This window comes from Anomaloglossus baeobatrachus, chromosome 6 (assembly GCF_048569485.1).
Source record: "Anomaloglossus baeobatrachus isolate aAnoBae1 chromosome 6, aAnoBae1.hap1, whole genome shotgun sequence".
In the NCBI taxonomy this organism is placed as follows: Eukaryota; Metazoa; Chordata; class Amphibia; order Anura; family Aromobatidae; genus Anomaloglossus; species Anomaloglossus baeobatrachus.
Genome location: NC_134358.1, coordinates 325,302,468 through 325,326,887, shown reverse-complemented (window position 1 = coordinate 325,326,887; position 24,420 = coordinate 325,302,468). Strand labels below are relative to the sequence as shown.

At 43.4% G+C, this 24,420-nt stretch overlaps 1 protein-coding gene across 1 annotated transcript in view; it reads right to left on the bottom strand.

The window, feature by feature from the left end:
* The window catches only part of GALNT1 (polypeptide N-acetylgalactosaminyltransferase 1), a 224,930-nt gene that overhangs the window by 67,653 nt on the left and 132,857 nt on the right, over nt 1-24,420 (bottom strand). Inside the window, exons 3-4 of the mRNA XM_075314935.1 lie at nt 22,609-22,783; nt 3,776-3,942 (exon numbers count right to left, since the gene is read on the bottom strand). Coding sequence (XP_075171050.1) covers nt 3,776-3,942; nt 22,609-22,783 — 342 coding nt within the window. The remainder of the gene's footprint in view (nt 1-3,775; nt 3,943-22,608; nt 22,784-24,420) is intronic.

Below are 24,420 nucleotides of genomic sequence, written 5' to 3'. Positions count from 1 at the left end.
ATATATTATATATATATATAAATATATATATTATATATATATATAATATTTTATTTTTTTTGCATTAATTCTTCAGATAGAATAATTCTATAAATGTACTGCTAATGCGAACTGAGAAACCGCTGGATAACATTCATGTATAATGAGTGTACAGAACTAAACCACCCAAAACTGTCCTGAAGCCAAGCTTCTCCGCCAGCTCTGCGCTCATCGGCACAAACAAATGATCAGGCAGCAGCACTTTGTTGTCTGACACCTTCCTACGCCGCTGAAACAAGGCAGCATTTGGCACAGACGTACTGAGTATACATAGCTGGATGTACACAGAGGCACGCCACTTTGAAGAAACATGAAGCCAGTAGGAAAAATACACTTCTTCTCTATCAGGTCTTCTCAGTGACCACTGCGCCTCCCCCATCCATGTCTGGAGGTACTGTGCTGCTGATGACTAGTTTCTTACCGACAGATGAAGCTTATAAACATTTCTCAGAGATCCTTCTGGCAGGAAATCTACAGACTGCTGGGCGGTGAGGAAGAGGTTTCCCCTTTATAATGCAGATTTACAGACCACGACATGGTATTAGGCCACAATGGAGCTGGGCTGTATGGATAGCATGTGTTCCCGAGGTACACGCTAAGCATCAGAAACATGACCATTAGCCTCTATTAGGGTGTGGTGTAGTATGTGTATCTGCCGGTTATTCAATAGGGTCTATGTCTATATGGTGGAATATGTGGCACCCCGTGGATGGAGGGGGAAAATACTGTACTGCATTGTGTAAATGTAAATTATATATATAGTGGGATAGTATAGGATGGAGCCACTGTCCAACTTTCCCTTCTCCAATTATCTATCACAGGCAGAAAAACTGTCACAAAACAGAAATAAAATAAAGAAAAAAAATAACTGTCTATAGCGGTTTGCCAGTGATTTGTGACAACGGGAAGATGGACAGCTGCTCCTCATGAACGGTTCCCCCCATGGTATATGTACAAGCACAGATCTGTACTTACTTTCACCAATTTTATAAACTGTACATTCCTGCACATAGAGGGATGATCATAAAAAGGTTTTGTTTTCTGTCTCCACTTAGCTCTGCGAGCGTGCACTTTAATCCCACTTTGACGCTACTTAATCATAAAAAGCCGAGCCCATAGGTAGGAATACTGAGGCACTGTGCCAGCGAGACTGTCATGTGACCGCTCTCCCTCCATCAGGGTATTACGGTTATATCGCTGTACGTATACTGCGCAGTGACCAAAAGAATTTCAATTTAAAATCATTTCCATATTTCTATTTTTTTTCATGCTTAATGATGAAACAAAGTGTAATTGAGATGTAGTATGGACACAGAGGTAACAGTAAAACTACAGCAAGTCCTGCAGAAAAAAAAGGCGTACAGCTCCAAAGAATACAAACAAAAAAAACATAAAAACAGAAATTTGGCATTGTCATGAAGTTACCAACCCACAGAATAAAAATAAAATGGAAATTATAAGCAACGGTAAACAGGGCTTACTCAATCTCCATGATACAGGGTGTTTGGTACCTGGCTTTAACAGTAGCGATCAGCACAAATGAAAACTACAGCAAACCACAGAACAAATAAGCCGTTATACAGCTCCGACAACAAAAATATCCGCCAGCCTCTTCAATGAACAAGCTAACTTTACTTGGCTCTCACAAAAAGGCTTGTTTTAAGTGTGCAGGCAGTCGCTGGAATGTAAGTGCGTTTACTGAAAACAAACATCGATTTAAGCGCCAAATGGTGCAAGTCGCAAGATCGACACTTATCAACCATGCGGTTTAATGCATTAAATGCACAAACTGTGGTATGCAACACATTGGCTACACAACTAAAAAGCTAAAAACATACAGCTGAACATTTATCGCATAGCAATGAAAAAAACAAGTCCTCCACGCAGTCAGGCATCTTGTAAGAAAGAACGACTGCGACAATTCCAACTCCATTTTTTGTGGAGTAGAGAAGGTTTAGATGTCCAAATAGGGGGGAGGGAGTGGATCATGATTTGGAGTACCTACTGTGTGTGAGGGGTTTTTATATATTACTACTAAATTGACATGTTCTTCCACATAATTGGCTCTTACTGGTATAAATAATATTCCCATGACCCTTTTAGACATAGTATGATTAAGAGCACACAGTTTTTAATGGATTACAAATAAAGGAATTTTAATATTGTATTTGTGGTTGTGCCAAAAGTCCCTGCTTTTTCTTCAACAAAACAAATTATGGCTGTCAGAATATGGTGACACAAAAACAGATGACATTATTTAAAGAGTATTTATTGTACAAAAATGGTGATGGGCGAACCCAAACTGTATAGGTCTGGGTCATACCGGACACCTATTGTCTGTGCACGGACTTCTCCGGTAAGTCCATGTTACTGTTCAGGTTGGGCCATCCAGATAAAAAGGAAAAAAGGCAGCAAAATGGAGTTCAAAGTAGGACAATTACATTTATAAAGCTTATACATGGCTGTCACACTGTTTCTGGGTCTGCTCATTAAACCTTATGAATATTGACTGTTTCCTACCCTCTGTGACAGCATCTCTGATTGGTTACAGTCAGACTGCACCCGCACTCTCTGTGCCAGAATCTGTGATTGGTTGCCCACACACTAGCTGTCTGGGTTCCCAAAGTGGAGTGTAAAAAAGAATAAATAATTTAAATTAAAAAAATGGAGTAGGGTCCCCCGTATTTTGATACCCAGTGAAGATAAAGCAGACAGCTAGAGGCTGCAGCCCCAGCTGTATGCTTTATCTCAGCGGTGTATCAAAATAGGGGACCCCACTAGGGTTCTTTTTAAAATTAATTAAAAAAAAAATGTTTGGGATCCCCCTAATTTTGATATGGAGCAAAGATAAAGCAGACAGCTGGGGGCTGTTATTTTCACGCTGGTTAGTTGGCAATCGGAGTAACAAGGGGATAATGACAGCTATGATTTATCAGAAAAATCACAGCTGCCACAAATCCATGGATTAGTAATGGGGAGGTGTTTATGAGACTCCCTCATTACTAATCGTGTAAGTAAAAAGACAAACAAAAAAACACACAAAAAAAAAATTTAAGAGAATAAAAAAAAAATAAATAACACTGTCTTTTTCAAATTTATTAACCACCAACACACCCCTGCAGGTCCGACATAATCCACACCATGACTTTGCACGACGATCCCGGCTCTACTATATCCTTAGGTCGCAGTGCGCGGTCACATTGGAAAACATGATAACTCACTGCGGCATGAGGGACACACTGACTGAGCCACAGCTGTGAGAGGGGGGACGTGAGTTCACCCGAGGTCACAGCTGGCTGTTTCCATGGTACCCAAGCTGTGACCTCAGGTGAACTCCTTAAACTCAATGCGGGATTAGGCTGCATGCGCATGTTGAGTATTTTGTTGTAGAAATTTCTGCACCAAATCTGCATCTCCTGGCAGAAAAACACCCCAAAAAAAGCTATGTTTTGGAAGAGTTTATGATGAGTTTTTCTGCCAGGAGATGCAGATTTCGTGCAGAAATTTCTGAAACCTAATACTCAAAGTGTGCACATAGCCTAATCCTGTAACCTGGCATTGAGTTTAATCAGTTTACCTGAGGTGAGTTCACAGAGTTCACCTGAGGTCACAGCTGGTGCACCGTGGGAACAGACATCGGTGACCTCTGGTGAACTCTATGTGAAATACGTAGATAAATCTAATGATAAGTGCCATTGCTATAATCATCGCCAAAGATTTCTTTTCTGACACAAACCTCTCTCACTGGCGTCATCCACGAGAATAATCTCTTCGAGAAGATGTCTTGGTGACCTATTTATTACACTGTGCACAGTCCTTAATAAGGTCGTCCAGGCTTCATTGTGAAACACTATCACAACACTGGTGGTTGGTAAATTATCCGGATAGACTTTTGTTTTACATCTGGAGAGAAAAACAAAAAAAGTCATAATAGGCTCACAAAAAATTACATTGAACCAGAATTTCCAGGAAGATTCTCTATTGTTTCCAGAAACAATTGAGGTGTGAATCTCACACACTAAGAAGTCTGAATTAACAGAATATGTAAAGATAATCTGATAGATTATGTAGCAAAAGCCAGCTGAGGACAGAATAAGTACCAGCTAAGGATATGTCACTTATTAGGCTGTTTATTATTTCAATACAATGAGTGTTTTATCAACAGGAGTTTATCATTGCTGGACTACGTGCCTCCTGGTCCAATTATGCTCCCAGCACTGATTAGCAACTTACTACCAATATACAATGTATATAGAAAGATGCTAATGAGGAGTGTGGTCGGGGTTAGTTTTAGGAGCTCTGCTACGTTTAAAACTCTGCTGCACCTAATAAACTAAATAATACATTGTGGAATCAGGGTCACTTTCCCCACATCATACTGCTCTCAGATGGGATAGCAAATACCTGGTTACAGAATCCCTTTAAAGAATCCAAAAGTAAAGAAAGTATTGTATGGTCGATACCTCTGTAGATGTTCTATTAGGATCTATGAGTGAAAAGCGAAGGGCTACTTGTTGACTATGGTTGTGCGACACCAAGTATCAGAAAAGTCACAAGGTCAAATAAAAAAAAAAATACAAAATTGGGTTGGTTTGTTACTTGGTGTCACATTAAACAAAAAAAAAACCAAAATGCAGCCAGAATCCAAACAAATACATGGATTATAATCGCAAAGTCTGGAGTAACTGGAAACCAAAAATCCAGAGCACTGTGGCGTATCACAACACAGCCACGTTGGCCGTCAGAAGATGACAATCATGTCTTCATGTCACACAAGTAGCCCTCACCACAGAAAAGTGCCCAAAGCTGCATGGCCCTTCATTAGCTCCGGTACGCAGCACAAGACACTGTATACTAGCTTCCATACAGCACACTTCACTTACAGTGCCAACTAGATGCTCAAGAGGTTAAGACATGTAGATGAGCAAAAGATATACCTTCCCGATTGTAAGAGCTTGTGTGTATAACTTATAGCCTCACCGCTATCCATTTTCTGGCCATGTACTCATGAATACTAATGACATTAAATAGGCCATGTACTGTCAGATGAATGTGCACAGTGCTCCTGACAAACATCGGATTACATAAGAAACCGCATTAAAAATCCCAAAGATTGGGGATCCTGTAGTCATCTCTTATGACCCAGTAAAGACGGGATTTCATAGCATATAGTTTGTGTGTTCTCACCGTGTTTGCAGTAGTTTCCTCCCATACTCCAAAGACATATGATAGGAGCTCACAATCTAAATTCCCTGTACAGCGCTATGGAATATGATGGCACTATACAAGTAATATATAGAGTAAATTGCTAATTGTAGATTTTATTGGCGTTCCAGAATTCCATTTTGGATTGTGCATTGGCTAATAAAGCAAACGGCTGTATAGGAGGGCAGAAAAACTCTGAATAGGATTAATATGGCCCACTAGTATTACTGTGTGTAATGCAAAGCCTGTGATTCCATATGATAGGTACCGGCTCAGTCATGTACCAAGGCAATAAGTACCGTGACCACCAACCTTAAAAGGGAACCGGTCACCAGATTTTTCCCTATTAATCTAAAAGAATCACCTTCTGCAGCTCCTAGGCTACATTCTATGACGGTGCACCTTGGCCTTGACTCTCCTTCCAGACCCCAAAAATAACTTTATAAAACTTGGCCCTTAGGTAAGCTAAATTACCTTGGTTGGCCAGATGGGCGGGCTCATTTTCTGCTCCTTTATCCCCCTCCTGCCGCTGATCACTGTCCTCCGTCCTTGATTAACGGAATGACGCCCTCCTTCATCCTCCTCGTCGCATTTTCAAATCTCGCGCCTGTGCAGTTAGGTCGGCTCGCGCAGGCGCAGTTCACTCTGCCATATCGTGGGCAGAGCAGAAAACATAGCTGCCCTCACTCGCGCCAATGAGCTAAATGCGCAGGTGCGAGATTATGGGCGGGTATGAGCATGGAGCTGGTGAGCTGGTGAGGCCGGCGCTGTGCATGATCTCACCAGTGCCATGCTCGTACCCGCCCCTAATCTCGCGCCTGCACATGTAGCTCATCGGCGCGAGCTAGGGCAGCTTAAGTTTTCTGCTCTGCCCACGATATGGCAGAGTGAACTTCGCCTGCATGAGCAGACCTAACTGCACCGGCGCGAGATTTGAAAATGCGACGAGGAGGATGACGGAGGGCGTCATCCCGTGACTCAAGGAAGGAGGACGGCGATCAGCTGCAGGAGGGGGATAAAGGAGCAGAAAATGAGCCCGTCCATCTGAACAACCAATGTAATCAGCATACCTAAGGGCCAAGTTTTATAAAGTTATTTTTGGGGTCTGGAAGGGGAGTTAGGGCCAAGGTGCACCTTCATAGAATGTAGCCTAGCTGCTGCAGAAGGTGATTCTTTTAGTTTAATAGGGAAAAATCTGGTGACAGGTTCCTTTTAAGTTACTTATATCTGCTATAGCCGTCTCCGAGATGGAACTATGCGGTCAGAAAATAAGAGCCAAGATGGCTATTGTGTGAAGCCATACCATAAAATACATTTCAATATTACTAGTGGACTGAACTTAATAACCTTACAGAGCTTGTATTAGAGATCTCATGAAAATGAACAGCGCCAAAGAGTTACAAGAGGTCACAATGCAGGACATTTGTGCTGTCAGAAGTGAGGAAGTCTGGAAAAGTATCAGCAAGCGGTAACACACGCGGATACTTCCTGACCGCTTCCTGCGAGCCTGGTCCCCTGGTCTGCCCAAGGTCTGGAGGAGAACCGCAATATTCGGCCTTTAGTGCCCTGACAGCAGTGCTGTAAACATCGGTGTCAAATCCACTATCTGACCCTAACCCGACAGCCTGGTCTACAATCTAGTTACGGACACTTTATGCGCTCACATGCACATTATATGCTCAGACTCTCTATTACTAACTTTAGATCATTCAGCTTTATAATAAAGGCCGAGTAGGCCCTTAAAGCAGGGGTGGGGAACCTTTTTTCTGCCAGGTGCTAATTGGAAACTTCTACCAACCTTCAGGGGCCGCAAAACATTGTCAGCTTGAAAATTACCATAATATATTTGGTCAAACAGTTAATAAACTCACCCCTACTGTGATGACTGGAGCGGCTTCTCTTTGGTGCAGCTGTGATGTTCGGTGATATTGATCATGTTGCTTTTCACAACTGCTTTTACAGTTTTGTCTCAACATGGAGCGCAATCAACAGATTGGTAAATCATATACATCACAGGAGATGCTGGGGGCATATATACATGCACCAGAGAGGGAGCTGGAGGCATAAATACATCACAGGAGAGCCTGAAGGCATATATATATATGTGGCTCCCCTGCGGCTCCAGTCGCCACAGAGTATTGCATCTCATTGAAGGTGCAGTATTCGCCTCGGGTAAGGAGGGGGTTAATCACCGGTGTTCCACCGTCACACTTTACATACAGCTTAGGAGCGTTCTCACTGTGGAGCTGGACTAGGGTAGCCAGGGGGTCGGCCATCACGAAGCATGGGAATTTCCCGGTCACTAGGTCAACCACCTGGGGGGCGGGTTCCACTTGGGGTATAAGTCGGAGCAAACTCACACAATCACCAGTCAGTCTACCCGGGACTTCAGTTCTGGGACACGATACCATCTTCTCTTCATCTTTTTCTTCCACGTTCCTCACTACTAGAGGGGCAACTCTTAAAAGGAACACTTTCCAAACACCAGTGACTTCTTCCAACTTATCCGAGGTCGACGGGGCCCATCACAGCGGTAACCAGTGCTACTGCGGCAGCAACCGGGCTACTTAAGAACAGTGAGTAAAGACACTTGGAACCGCAGCAGCCAACTCAAACTCTCATTAACGGCCTCGGCGCCAACGGCCCCGGGCCACTACCACTACTCCCCTCATCATCTCATCATCCTCCCCAGAGCCTGTTTCACCAGTTGAGAGCGACACCATCTCTGCTGCTATTACCATCCGCCCTGGAGGACAGCGACAGCAGCGGCGGTGTCTAATCCCTGGCCGCGCACCACAGGTGGTGTCACAACAGTCATCACCTCTTACCCACTTTTATAGTGCACACCTCAGGGCATGAAGCTGGGCAGGACCACCCGTGACATTCCCAGAACAGACATCACCGACCCGGCGACGAGTAAGGTTAACCCCCTGGGAGCCACATATACATCACAGGAGGGGCTAGGGGCATATACATCATAGGAAGGGTTAGGGGCATATATATCACAGGAGGGGCTGGGGGCATATACATCCCTTGAAAACTTGGGTGCATATACATCACAGGAGATGTTGGGGCGCATAAATTACAGGAGACGCTGGGGGCATATACATCACAGGATGGGTTGGTGCTCGGACATCACTGAGACACAGACAGTATTGCCGGGCACTGTCAGCACTACAGGGGCACGAACAGGCCTGGGGGACATGGAGAGGTCTGAGGAAGCACAGACATCACCAATGGGGCACGGACAGCACAGGGGGGGGATGGCACATAGCACTGGTGGTAGAACGAACAGAGCTGGGGTACATGGACAGGATTGAGGGAGCACAGACCTCACTAAGAGGGCACGGACAGCTCAGAGAGGTGGCACACAGCACTGGGGAAGGGGGGGGGGGGGTGGCACACAGTCCTGAAGGGACAGAAGACACAGCACTGGCAGGGGCCACAAATAAAGTCTTTGCCGGCCATAGCTTCCCAACCCCTGCCTTAAAGGGAACCTGTCATCCAAATATTAGACCCCTAAAGTCATAGGTATAGTACCCCAATAGGAAATCCAGCTCTGAATACCAATTCACAAGTGCAGAGTATGGACACTGCACTGCCAGCTCTCCTGCCAATCTTCCCATTTCCCCGCCCACATCCAGTCTGTGATGGACAGGTCCCCCTTCTCTCATTGACCTGCCTCACTTGCCCGAGGTTCAGGCAAGCATTGCCTGGGTTCCCCTTATCAGAGGGGATGGCATATTCACAGATGACTAGTCCAAGCTCTGTCCATTAGAGACCGGAGCAAAGCGGTGTGCTCAGAACTAGAAAGAGCGGCAGGAAAACTGGTAGTGCAGTGTCCGCCCCTGCAATTCCAATTACAACGCTAAGGCTGGATCTACAATTCACTAATGAAATATTAAATCTATCCCATACTTGTACTAAGCATTGAACGGCCTTTGCACACATGTCTAATATCCTGATGACAGGTTCCCTATACATGGATTTCAATATAAAATATTAAGTCACTTGTCCAACAGATAGCACAGATGCTCATGATCAATTCCAGAAAGGCGCTTCCTTTACATCTCAAGCAGCTGCTGCCTAACAGAAGCTTCATGGAAAAATCAGACACAGAAAGGGACTTACTGAAAGGTTCTTAGGAAACACTTGTCATGTAATTCCCACTGCTCGAACCAAGAGCAGCATCAATTAGAGACCGGCCCCATCACTACAATTATGTATGTTACACTCTGATATGCTCCAGCGAGGAGGGAGAATATAACTTTAAGGACTATTCACGGGGGATAGGTGGGGTGAAGAGTCCCCATCTCCTATGGGGAGAAGCCATCGGAACTCACCCATCCATTCTCCAGACCCCCTTCCTGTCACTAGTCCTCTGTCACCTTGTTTAGAGATTCCTGAAATGAGGGAACGTTTCAGAGTAAAACGAATATTTCTAAAAATCTCTGATTCATGTTGTCCCTTTAAAAGCTTGACACAAATATGATGGCAAGTGCTTAAAGGGTTATTTCTAACATTGAACTTTATCACCCATCCTTAAGATAAGTGATCATTTCTTGGTCCATAGGAGGCAGATAGCTGAGACTGCCACCAACTCACCAACTTCGAGAATGGGGATCTGAAATATTCTATTAGAATGAAGAACAGCTCCATTTATTGGCGATGGGACTGCTAGAGAGACAAATACAATCCTTTTTCCAATAGTCAAGGAATAGTTCAGCAGTCCCTGGGTTAATGGGTGGAGACTAATTGCTATGATGTCTCCCATATGCAGCACACAGACATGTGGATTTCCATTTCTCCAGTTTTTATGTAGCACATAATCAAATGCAGCAGAATAGAGGACATTTGACAGCAGCACTAAGCAGTGTAGCTGTGAAGCCGGCACTGGGGTGAAAGACATTTACTAGAAAGCAGCAGCACTGTGCGTTTCTGCCTCTATCACTCCTTCCACTAGCTCTTCTCCATAAATTTCAATATGCAGCAGAAATTTGGCACCACATTCAGCTGACAATTTACATTTTTAAGGTCTAGGCTACATTAAAGGTAATTTGGCATGTCAAAAATCCAGTTTAAAGTAAGTCCAGGTGCATGTAGGTAAATTTGAGATAGGAGCCATGGCATTTGTAGAACAATCCTTGGGCTAGTTTTGGAGAACACCTAGGTGTAAATGTAAATGAGGTGCTTGAAATACAATTTTTGGGGATCTGCCACAGTAGACTTCCCTGCTGATATTTGTGGAAAATCTGCAGTGTAAGAATGCTGCGGATTTTAAACCCCCCCTGCAGGTCAATGACTGGCAGGAAATTTCCCAAAACGTACGGAGGAGACCATTAACATCTCATCTACCCATTAATGATACAGCACTGGTGCCAACACCGGAAGCACCATGCAAATGTGCCAGGACCTGGGGCATCTATGATAACAGAGCTCTGAAAGGTATTAATAGCATATTTAGGATTATTAACACCAGGGACCACACCGGGCTGTCTACCATAGGAGGGACATTGATCATTGTCATTAACTGCTGACACACGTCTTACCATTAAGTGACAGGAAAAAGATGAAGCTCCTTGCCCAAGGATATAAAAAAATGTATATATGTGTATGGAAAAAAAGGAATATGGAGTAGCTGTCCTAGCCTTTAGGGCAATTCATTAAACTCATTTACACATCTCACACAGGAAACATCTCAAGGGCATCTTATCAAGTGCATAAAAATGCAAGCTGCACATATAATAAAAGAGCTGAGCACAGGATCTAGCACTTCAAGTAGTTAATACAAGGATACTATTACAATCCAATCTGTATTGATCTCAAGATCAGACTTCTCATTACCAGAAGACTTGAACGTGTCATTGTGTATGCACAAAGCAGATCGCTTCACCTTCGCATATTCTTGAGGAGCGCCATAAATGCGATGGAGATGCAATAACACCGAAGGACTCAACCACCGGGGCCAACAAATAGGACTTCATTCCAACCACTGCTATTCAATATAGTCAGCCGACTGCAACCCCTCCTCATTATCAATATGCTCCTGAAGAAGCACTCCATTACAATTACTTTCTTAACCCCTTAAGTATCTAGTGATTTTTCATTTTTGTGCTTCCATTTGTTTCTCACCTTATTCCAAGAGCAATAACTTGTTTATTTTTCCCATCTATATAGATAGCCGTGTGAGGGCTTGTTTTGTCTTGGCAGGACGAGCTGTACTATTGAATGACACCATCCATATTTTGTCATATGATGCATCATTCCACAATTGTTTTTTGGGTGAATTATTTACAACATTCACGTCATGAGAAAATTGCCTTGGCAGTATGATTCTCCAGGTCAGGACAATTACGGAGATACCAGACATGCATAGTTTTTGCTTTATTCAAGTAGTAATATAAGTAGCCATTTTCCAGAAGACCGTTTTCAGGATATGGAGCGGTGTAGGGGCTTGATTTTTGTGCCCTGAGCTAATGATGTATGGCTCTCACTTTGGGGTAGATGTGTTATTTCGATCACCTATTACATTCTCATGTGTTGTTGCAGCAGCCAAAAAAATGCAATTCTGGAGTTTGTTTTTTTCCTCATTATGACATTTGACAAATCGGATAAATTTATTTTGTATTTTGATAGATCAGACTTTTACAAACGCAGCGATACCTAACGTGTATTTATTTTATTTCTTAATTTCTAATGGTGTAAAAGGGGGTGGTTTGAACTTCTATATATTTTTTTATTTTTACTGTATGTTAGTCCCCTTAGGCGACTTAAACCTGTGATCATCACATTGTTTATGCTGTATACAGCAATGCCACAGTATTGCTGTATATAGCAAAAAAAACAAAAAAACAACACACTATCTCCTATGAACTGCTGGTTTTCACAGCAGTACCGGGATGACAGTCAGAGGTCTGCTGAAGATCCCTGTGTCTGTCACAGCATGTCATATGTCGTTAAGGGTTAATACACTGTGTATAAGTGCATATAATGAGGTGTGTAAGTGTTAATATAATCACCTACCACCATCATCTTTGGGACACAGCGCCATTCTGGTCTTTTTCTCACATGATGTCAGTGCTCTTCAGACTATCATGCTCACTCTGTAAAAGAGACTTCCGGCTCGCACAATGTAAGTCTATGGAACCTCTTTCTCACACTCCATAGACTTACACTGTAAAAGTGACTTCCAGATCATGCAGAGCACAGTGTGACCCTGATAATCTGAAAAATGGTGAAGTCACTGAGAAGAGGAGCAGAACGGTGCTGGATTCTGGAGAATGTGGTGGAAGGTGAGAATATTAACCAACTCACAGCAGAGCTTCTATTGTATCGTGCCTATGGGCTTCTCAAATGACAACAGAATGAGGTCATTTATGTGGTGTTGGAACTACTAGGCGCTGTCCACTATTCAGAACACCAGATGACTGGCTGACCGGAATAATGTGACTCCAGAACCAAAAGTGCTTTTTAATCAGCTCTTCCCGACCAAGGACATGGTTGAGGAATGGTCAGTAGATTCATAACCATTATTTCATAGAATTTTAATTTTATGTCTCTTTGTGGAAGGTTCTCAAGATATTCTCATTCAAACCTTGCAGACAATCTTGTAATAGTTCTCTGTAAGTAATTCTCCATTCCTGGATTGCTGCTGACCCACCCAGACAAGCCCACTGGAGAAATATCGATAATAGGAGCGATCTCTTGTACCATTTTTGTAATGGGCCACAGTGGAAATGTTGTGCTGACGGTGGGCAACCTCTTCATACGGACCGTCTACTTCAGGAAGGGTAAATTATAATGAGCCATACGGCTGTTATCCGTAATGGAGCTCTAACGAGAGGGTTCACCTCCCCGAGGAATCAGAGTTATGGTCAGTATTTCCTGCTGTAAGAATTGCAATGCATGAGAAAGCTTGATGGACATCACACAAGAAGCCTGCAGCACAAGTCTGAACACCGGCTACAACAACATGATCAATATTCACATTTCCAGACCACCTTTAAAACTGCTGGACACAAAAATCATTGGAAGAACATTGGTTTAATCAGCACAAGCCATATTCTGTTAGTGGCTCTCATTCAGAGCAACCATTGTCCTATTTCCATAAGGCAGACATTACATGGGTTGGCTTGTGCTCCTGTACTGCGCCTGTGTATGGCTCTCGCTCAGCGCCGCTGGGTCATTTCCTGGGCTTATATACTTTCCAGGAAGACACATGGTGAGATGGAGTATGTTTGAAGGTCTACAATCTGGGCTAAGCCCACAAAGACCATTTTACGACGTTTGACACCTAATAAATGGTCAGTTAATGTGGATATTGTTCTATTGTGTCTCCTAAATTTGTGATTAAAAACATAACTTTGGGAAAAAAAACTCACCAAATTCATGTTTTATTGTACTATATATAAAGTGTGAAATACAAGTCATGGAGTTTGGCCAGACATTATTTGGGCTGAATTATTTACTAAACGCCTGAATAAATCCTGAAACTTCTTCGATATGGAAAGTAAGGCTGCATTTGCACCGACCGCAGCAGTTACATGACCGCTAATGGACTACACGTAAGCCGATCAGTGGCCATTTAATAGCCTGTTTAGGACAGGCCGACCGCAATCCTTGCACACAGAAAGGTTACACTGTGTGAATGGAGTTTATACAGGACAATGTGCTGCCGAGAACGGTATGTGAAATTCACAGCATAAAATGACCTGCAGATCTGAAACCCCTGCCATTGCACGCTGCGGATATATTTCACAGCATTGCAAGAGCCCATAAGATCTCATGCACTTTGCAGGCACAGTAAAATGCAGTGGACTTTACGCAAGCTAATACGCAGCAAACCTGTTGTGCTTTCACACCATCAGAACTTGGCCTAAGACCTTCTTTACGTGACCATGTTGGTAGATATCTGTAATTTGAGTCCAGAATACGAGACTGTATCAGTATGTACTCAGTACTGCTGATTAGGGATGATCGAATAGGTCAAATATTCGGTTACGCCCATATTCGACGAATAGGGCGCCGCTCTTCTGGCTATTAGCGAATAGTCAATGCGCAATGTAAGTCTATGGAAAACCCAAATTAGTTGCCGAATAGCAACTATTCGGTCTTCCCATAGACTTACGTTGCGCATTGAATATTCGCATAGCGGCGACCTATTCGTCGAATATTCGCGAAGCCGAATATTTGTGATATTTGATCATCCCTACTGCTGATCAATACGGTTGGTTGTCTTTTTGGCAGGAAATTAAGGACAGACATTTTGAAATACAAATGCAACATGAATGACATCCTGAAGCCATAATGATGAAGCCCAGATCAAATGCAGGTTATATAAGAACACAACCAGATTTTAATCACCCTCCATGGACAGCAACGGGTGCCCGCCATTTCCTAAAGTGGATAAGAATAGTGCATGCCGAGCTTTAAAAAAAAAAAAATGACGTTATATAACCCCTATGTCAATCCAAAAGGTTTACACTCCCTTTGTATTTCAAACACAAAAAACAAATGGAATTGTTCTGAAAAATGTTCTTGTAAGACGACCACTTCTACTATTGGTTTACTTATTTTACTCACCTATATAGCGCTATTAATTCCACAGCGCTTTACAGAAGAGGTCATCACTGTCCCCATTGGGGCTCAGAATCTAGAGTCCCTATCGGTATGTCTTTGTAGTGTAGGAGGAAACCGGAGTACCCGGAGAAAAGCCACAAAAACACGTGGAGAACATACACATTTCTTGCAGGTGTGGTCCTTGGTAAGATTTTAACCCAGGACTCCAGCACTGCAAGTCACCACTGAACCATCGTGCTGCGCATGCAGTAGTTTGGTCAGTATTTTGTATTAGAATATAAAGTAAACAGAGAAGCTCCTTCCACGTTTTGAAGCACTTCTGGTACACTGGGAAAGCTCCCGGAGTCCACATTTAAACCTTTTGGTCAGTAGGCCTATATAAACTTGTATATTTTCTGCAGCTGTATGGAGCGGTACCGTCCTGTCTCTCAACTAATCACTGGCCACTATCATGATCCGCCTCAGGAAGCTTGGATTAGGGGGCAATTCCGACCATTACTTGTGTGTTGACGACGAGACAAAAGAAGCAAAGGACTTAGAAAACATTTTCTTGCCTAAAGGGAGGCCTACCAAGAGAGCCAAGTGTAACAAAAAATGCTAAGAAAATTGGAAAAATTCATAATACACTTCAAAAATTGTTTAAAAGAATTGAGAGTCCTCAGTGGTTGATACCTTTAATGGATAACTGAAAAGATGGTAATAATAGCAGCTTTCCAGACTACTCAGGTCTCTTCATCAGGCTCAGTATAACACAAAATCTGAAGAATCACATTTATATCTCTGTGTCCTGTTGTATATAAATATGTGACTTCACATTTTGTGTTAGGCCTAAGACACACGTCGAGAAAAATGGTGCGAGTGGGGTGCGATAAAAAAAAAAAAAAATCACATTCCACTTGGACCAATTTTAGCCTGTGTGTCAGTGCACATGAGCGATTATGTTCTCCACCCTAAACGGACTGAGAAAACAATCGCAGCATGCTGCGATTGTAATGTGAGTCTTGTTTCTTTCGCACCCATTCAAGTCTATGGGGTGAGAGAAAGATCGCACTGCACTTGCAGTACACCGGTGTACTGCGAGTGCAGTACGAGAATGGCAATAGTCGACTATGCAGGAGAGAGGGAGATAAATCCCTCCCTCCCCGCCTCAGAGCCGGCCCGCCCCCCGCAGCTGTGGTCCGCTTGCATGATTGGATCTCAGTCGCAGTGACACTCGCATGACACTCGGCTCTGCTGCACTGCCAGCGTGAGCAGAGTGTCATGGGAGGGGATCGCAGTAATCCACGTGTGGCCTCAGCCTTTTATGGAGCCTGATGAAGAGTCCTGAGTAGTTTCAAAAGCCTGATATATATTACCATCTTTTCAGTTAGCCATTAAAAGGTATCAACCACTGAGGACTCAATTCTTTTAAACAATTTTTTTTTTTTATCTCTAGTGGATAACAGTACAAAGATATATTTTACCTGTATTAATATGTTTCAATTAAGCAAGAGCTGGCAATCTAACACTTAAACCTGCACATACAGCTAACCCCCTCTTTTCTGTAAATAGGGAACCAAAGAGAACTTTTATGACTAGCATCTGTGAGCCCAGACACCACTTGAATGCACAGGAATGCAGAGAAGGGCAGGTTTATGACTGGTAGAGATAAGAATCTCAGTGACCAGAAAACTAGCAGGGAAATTCACATCCTTTGTTTCCCCTTCTAGAAATTATGAAGGGAGGTGTTATAATGTAAAGAGTCGTATTTTCAGAATTGTGATAAAATGGCGAACACTAAACATTATTCCGCGTTGCTGGATGATGACCGGTGTCCCCTCAAATGGATATTGGCCAGATAGATACCAATAGCTATGTCATGTCATGTTTCCCATCAATGAACAGATAAAATCGTGATAGTAAAGATGACTGTATTATCTTCCGCCTGGCACATTCAGGGAGAAGATATTCTGGAAGTTGGGATTCAATCATTTTCTGGAAGTTGATGACTCATCGAATGACCCACCCTTTTATGAGTCATCAGAAGGGAGATATGTGGGGGTACCGTATTTTTCGGACCATAAGACGCACTTTTTTTCCCCCCAAATGTTGGGGGAAAGTTGGGGGTGCGTCTTATGGTCTGACTGTGGCTGCGGGGAATGAGGGTGCTGCGGTGGAGCGGGTCATCGGGGGCACGAGCAGGCTACTATAGCAGCCTGCCGTGACCACGTGTGCCCGCTCATTACATATGCACGCCCATCCTCCCGCCCATTTCTCAGCGCAGAAGCCGGCGCTGACAGGTGGGCGGGAGGACGAGCGGGGACGCGCGCATAGTAAAGATGATCCACATGATCACCCCTGGCAATTACAGCCTGGAGTGATCATGTGCGGCTGTATTCACTGCCCCCCGCACATCATTATCAGCGCGGGGTGCAGTGAATCAGTACCCTCACCCGTCCCCGTGTGTGGAGCCGTTCCCCCGCAGCACGCGATGTCTTCCTGTCTGTGCCGGTCAGCTGATCTGTGCTGATCAGCTGATCGGCACAGACAGGAAGACATCGCGTGCTGCAGGGGAACGGCTCCACACACGCAGGTCAGCGGCGCAAAGAGGAAGATGATCGGTGCTGGAGGGAGTGAGGAAAAGGTGAGTATAAACGTTTGTTTTTTTTCTCTGTGCTATAGGATACAGGCCACATACCAGGATGGTATATGAGCACGATGGGGGCATATAGCAGGATGGGAGTATATGAGCAGGAGGGATGGTGGGTATATGAACAGGATGGAAGTATATGAACAGGATGGGGGTATATGAACAGGATGGATGGGGGGTATATGAACAGGATGGAAATATATGAACAGGATGGATGGGGGGTATATGAACAGGATGGGGGTATATGAACAGGATGGAAGTATATGAACAGGATGGATGGGGGGTATATGAACAGGATGGGGGTATATGAACAGGATGGGGGTATATAAACAGGATGGGGGTATATAAACAGGATGGGGGTATATAAACAGGATGGGGGTATATAAACAGGATGGGGGTATATAAACAGGATGGGGGTATATGAACAGGATGGGGGTATATGAACAGGATGGGAGTATGTGAGCAGGACGGATGGGGGTATATGAACAGGATGGGGGGTATATGAACAGGATGGGGGCTATATGAACAGGATGGATGGGGGCTATATGAACAGGATGGGGGTATATGAACAAGATGGGGGTATATGAACAGGATGGGGTATATGAATAGGATGGGGGAATATGAGCAGGATGCTGGTATATAAGCAGGATGGGGGTTTATAGCAGGATCATATACAAGGCAGGAGGATCATTACCAGGATGGGGTACCTTAGTAGAGAATTTGGGGACATTACCCCCATAACAGTGTCAGCAGCAGATCCTCGTCCCATAACAGTGTGTCATGACCACATTTCTTTGCTTAAAGTTTTATTTTCCTATTTTCCTCCTCTAAAACAGGGTGCGTCTTATAGTCCGGTGCGTCTTATAGTCCGAAAAATACGGTAATTTGGGTTAACAAAAGCAAATGCCACATTATGATAAGGGTTCAATGCCAGGAAAGTGCACTTTGGTGTAGGATTGATATATAGTTTCTATTATGAGAACTTCTCTCCAAAAAGAGTATTGTTCCACCCCTGCAACCAGACATCAAGTACTTTTCTTTTGTTTTCATTTTTATTTTATGCAATTGTACACACACTATTGTTTTGTCCCCAATGCAACATATTTTGCTTATTTTTATAAACACTGCCTTTCAGATAAAATATATAAAAATGTAAGGCTTTGTTCCTCTTGCTCTATAAACTGAATCCCCAAAGCCAAACAATACCTTAACGGGTGTCCAATCTACCTGTTTAAATAATTGGTTGTGGCAGGTAATATCTTTTGACGGGTTATTGTGACGCTTAGCAGTGAACTATACTGAGGTAAATATATATGTAGCAGAGTTGGGATAACTGAGAGACACCCCCCCCCCCCCATCTCCCTGACAATTGATGGCAAGGGGTGAGATTACAGAGCATTAGTGATCTGGTTTGAGCAATTTTTCTTGTCACTAAAAACTTGCACAGTCCTTGTGAGGATTCTGTGGAGGGTTTTGAGGATTGAACTCTGTTTTATTGTACTTGGCACATTAATGTATGTGTAGCAGTTACACCCTCAACACTCGTTTTTCTATTCTAGCTTTTACTTGGCAAATGACTGCTTAGATGGCATCTGCTTAGAAGCACGAGAAAGCAGTGATTTTTGTGACAAATTGGAGACAGTAGTGTGGTATCTGTGTGACCTCCCCCACCAGATGGTCTCAGTCAGCCCCCTTAACTATTTGTGGCAGTGGTGGGATATCTAAATAACCCCACCCCCACCTTTGCCCGGCTATTTCTGTGAGAGGGCAATATTAGCACTGTTACACTTATTAAAATATCTGTGGTGAAGAAATCCGTTTTGTAGTTTTTGGGTATAAGCATTCGGGTTATTTGTACTGAACACTGAGTACTATTACAGTATTCATCACAAATAATGATCCTAATGCAAATCAATGGGGAACCCGAGCACTTTTCTTGAAGAAAAATGTTCGGGTTCCCCATTGACTTGCATTAGGTTCATTATTAATGTTGCTTTTTTGGAGTAAGGCTTAAATATAAGCTGTACCCCAAAAATAAGTCCTAGTTGCAGTTCAATAATGAAGTGTCCATGCAGCTAAAAAAAAAAAAAAAAAAAAATGAAAGAATACTGCATGACACATCATTAAAGAAAGCAGACAGCCCCAAAATAACTAAGACAGGTCCCGCAATCAAACTCATCAGACCGGGATGCTGTGGGACACGAGGACCTGCAGTGGAACACAGAAAACCTGCGGTGGAACGTGTGTGCATTGATGCATTCCACTGCTGGTCCTCAATACACTCCAATGCAGGTCCTCACATTCACAGCGTCCCAGGTGCCCCAGTCTGCTGGAAGCAGTGCGGTATCACCTTGTGTGTGGGATGTGTGTATGAGTGCCGGCCGGCTGAAAGTAGAGGAAGACCGATGTGGAAAAGACAAGAATCTGCAGGGAGCGCACGCCAAGAACCTGGGAGCGACACAGATGTTTGGAGGTCTGGTATGAATCTCTTGGGGAGGGCGTCTGCCTTTTTCAGGGATAAAACTTACCACCAACCTGTTTCCCTCAAAATAGGCCTTATCCTGAAAATATGCCATAGCAAAATTTTTCAGAGAAAAAAAAAACACCAAAAAAAAAACAGACAGACTGTCTTATTTTCGGGGAAACCTGCTGCTAGGTATACAGCACGAATAACCCAAACTATCTGCTCATCACTAGTAATGAGGGTTTGAAGTTTTCTTATCATCATAGTTTCGGATCTGCCCCGGGCCCTCTGCTCCCTACAGTGTCTTTATCGTCTTCCTGATTAACATTTCAATCTCCTAGTAATTGTCAGGAAAATAGCAGCACATGCGCAGATTGACCTCCCGGTGGTCTTCAGTAAAATGGTGTCAGCACATGCGCAGATTAAGATCTCTGTTCAATGATGAGTCAAGATCTAAATATGCGCATGTGCTGCCATTTTCCTGAAAACTGTCAGGACATCAATGTGCCCAAGCGCCGCCCATGGCTAGGATGGCGCTAGCACGAAATTTAAGCCAGGAATACTATGAAGACACTGGCGGCAGCAGAGGAACCGGGGCAGAGCTGAAGACCTTACCCACAGTCCCTCCATGATGCACAAAGCTTTGATTATAAGAAAACGTCAAACACTCTATACACTATCTACAAAACCGATTTCTTCCCCACAGGTAACAGTGCCAATATGGCCCTGTCTGTAGTTTAGTCAGCAAAATCTTGCTGGCAGATTGTCTTTAAGAAGCATAAAACAAATAAATTAACAAGTGCTATCACCAAGTTCAACACAAATTGTTTCTTTTAAAGTCTACTGCAGTCTCCGTTATTCAATTCCTTCTAGGCAGGTGTCTATAGTACTTGGTAGATCATCCCCTGGCTCCTCGGCTTCCCAAATCATGCTTAACCATACACCAGCTTCTGGTTGAGTTACTGAGAAATTGTAGCCTATTCCCTCATCAAAAGGATGGTCCAAAAGGTTGAGAAAAAGGATGACTGTCTGAACAACAAAAAGAATACAAATAGATACCAAAAGGCATTGAATGTTCCTAGAGATACAGTTAGAAGAATAGTGCTCAAGTTCAATGTTAAGAGCCCTGCCTCCAACTGGATCACTACCTGGATCACTACCTGGGTGCGGAAGAAAAATTAAGTCATCCCCAGCCGCCAAAAGATTCTGGAGGAGACAGGTGGTCAAAAATCTGAATGACAGCAAAAAAAAAAAAAAAAAAGCTTCAAGATTTGGTGGCAGCAGGTGCTAAGGATTCAGTATGCACAGTAAGGCACATCATTTTGTTCTGAAGAACAATGGAAGAACACTGGAACTTTTTGGGCTTATGGACCAACAGTATGTCTGGAGGATGAAGTGACTGGAACAGCTTTGCCAGTAGTAAAGCACGGTCATGGCTCAATGACGCGCTGGGTTGTTTCTTCTACCATTGGAAAACTGCAACATGTTGAGGGCAAAATGGATTCAATGAGGTACCAGGAACTCCTACTTGGAAATATCAAGTCTTGTGAGGAATCTTGGGCATCACTGGACCTTCTAGCAGGACAATAAGGCCGAGGCCACACGGGAAATAGTGTGCTGGCATGACACTCGGCTCAAGCTCGCAGCTCAACGGGTGCCGAGTGTCGTGCGACTGTGGTCCAATCCTGCGATCAGACCTCTCATCACATTTATCTCAAGTTTGGCCATTGAGCTGGAGGCTGGAACACGTGCTGGCTAATATGCTGGTAACTGGCATTTTTGAGACTGACTACTGAGAACTTCATGGCAATGAGCCCATAGAATAGGGCATGTATATCCACCTCCTGATGAACCAATGAGAAGGGGAAACGCATTGAGGTTTACAGGGCGCCATTACGTTAATAGGGTGCCGTCCTCCGCAGACAGGTAGGGCACAGGAAGGAGTGACTCGCACAGGGTCACTATTATCATCTCCCTTTTCCTGTGCACTTTTAGAAAGATATTCACTGAGTTTCATAGTTTGTTGGGATTTTAATAATATTTCAATAAAAATTGCTTTTAGAGGGTATTGTTGCATTATGATACACCTGAGATCAGACCACAGTTGCGGAGGGGAGGGCCAGCGCTGTGGATGGGAGGGATTTATCTCCCCATCTCATCTGTTGCCGGCTAATGCGAGAATCGCATTAAACTCCGCTATAATGCGATGTTTCTCTCTTCCCCATAGACTTGAATGGGCGCTAATGAAAACAAATCGGATTCCACCTGCAGCATGCTGCGATTTTCTCGGTCCGATCAGGGTAGAGGAAAAAAAAAAATCAAATATCGCTCCTGGGAGCGGACCCATAGAGTAAAATAGGTGCGAGTGGATTGAGGTTATTTTATTGCATTCCACTTGCTCTATTACTCGCTGTGTGTGCTTACACTTACCCCAAGCATACCTCAAGTCCACCATGGCTTTGTTTTAGAAGTCTTTAAAGATTTTGGAGTCACCTGTTGTGTGTTAATATCGTTATATAGGTTCCTCATTTACCTATTAAAAGGTGCTGTGATGTATATGTTACATACACATATGTGGACGGGGAACGTAATGTAATTTACAAGCTGCACTGAAGGATGTCTCTTTAGCTAACTGCACTTCACAGCTAATGAACACTTGACGGACGAGCTTCTCAAAAGTCATGTCACTTACCCTTCTAGACGGACATCAGGTAAAGATCTGTTGAGTGCAATCATCTCACTGGCCATTAAATTGAACTGATTAATTTTAAACATTTCCTTCATCTTCTCTTGATCTTCTTTAGGAAGGACAACAGGTTTCCCCATTTCTCCAGGACCCTCATGTAGCTTCTGAATGACACTAGGACCTAACATATAAAAGTAAGAAGAATTAGGTACAACACACCAACATTGCATGGTTTCTGATTAGTTCTATGGAAATCATAGCAAAGCTGCAACAAAGGGATGTAAGACTTTGATCATGTAAGTTCAATGCCATTAAAGTTCTGTATCATTTACAGAAGAGAAGAGCAGGTTGGAGATCTGGACTGTCTGAATTTAGTATTGGGCATCTAACAATTTGAATATTGGAGTCTGATCTAAATTCATTAAGGAATCAGGTCTGAGAGGGTTGAATTTTTTGAAGGGCATTTTTGGGTTTTGCTCCAGAATTGGTCCTAAATTTGGCGTTTAACAGTCGGCATTAATTTAGTTACAGGATTGGATTAACGTTATGATCTGGTATAATAACTTACATAAATAAATTTAGAGAGTGGTCTAACGTACATTTAGTTTTGGGTTTTTCTTTAGGTCTAGTGTAGTTTTAAAGTCTGAATTAATTTGGGGGTCCGGTTTCGGGTTTTAATTTATTTGGAAGTCTGATCTTAATTATTTATGGGCCTTGTTAATTCTAGACTGAATGGATTTGCGGCTATAATCTGGAATTTTAATTCATTTTGCTTTGTGAGCTCATTTATAATGGAGTATGATGCCTTTACGCCCGTATTGTGCATTTTTGCTTAAAGGGAACCCGTCAGGTCCCATATGCGCTCTAACCTACAAGCATGGTGATGTGTGGCCTAGAAACCCCTTGCTACCCATCCCTGTGTTGTAATATTGTGTAATATGAATTTCTAAAAAACGTTTTATAACTTACATGTTCCCTATGTAAACGAGCAGGGGCTCTAGCCCCATGTGCGTCGCTTCACCCTGTGGGCATTTGCATGTTTTCCGTGGTATCATGCTCCTGTGGGTGTGATACCATGGATATACATGAGTGACGACACAGTCAGCTCCTGGAGATCCCGCGCGTGCACACTTCTCATTCGCGCAGCCTTCTTATCTGGGTGTTTACTTGCCGACTTTAGACTCACACTGCGTATGGTCGGAATCGCAGGAGTCTTCTGATTATGCGCAGTGCGCTTGTGAAATCAACAAGCAAACACCCGGATAAGAAGGCTGCGTGAACGGCAAGTGCACATACGCAGGATCTCCAGGAGATGACTGTGATTTTGTTCATGTAAATCCTTGGTATCACCTGACAGGTACCCTTGAACTAACATGTTATCAGAGCATGCTGATTTTTTGTCAGGCGGTATGGCATGTTTTGCAGTGTTAGTAAATGTTGAAGGTTGCATGAACTGCAATGTAGCATCGATGTAGTGCGATGTTTGGCCAAAGTTGATGCGTAACTGAGGTCTTTCCAAAGCTGTCAGATTATGTTTTATGTGTGCCCTTAGAAAATGCAAAGATGTGCAGCAGAGGTGAGGAGCCAAAGATGTCTGCCTGGTAGTCTCATCAGAGATGACCACAGAGTAGAGAACAACAGCTAACGGACTACTGGCTGTAAAGGTTTCTTCTGATTCTGACAGTCTGATCAATACTGAATTAAAATCAGATTTTAGGAAACCCCTGCTCCCAGTAAACCCTTCTATTGCTCAGTCCATACTGGGAGCGCTAGGCTGACGTGTCAAAGCGCATTAAATGGCAGTGGTCACAATCACTT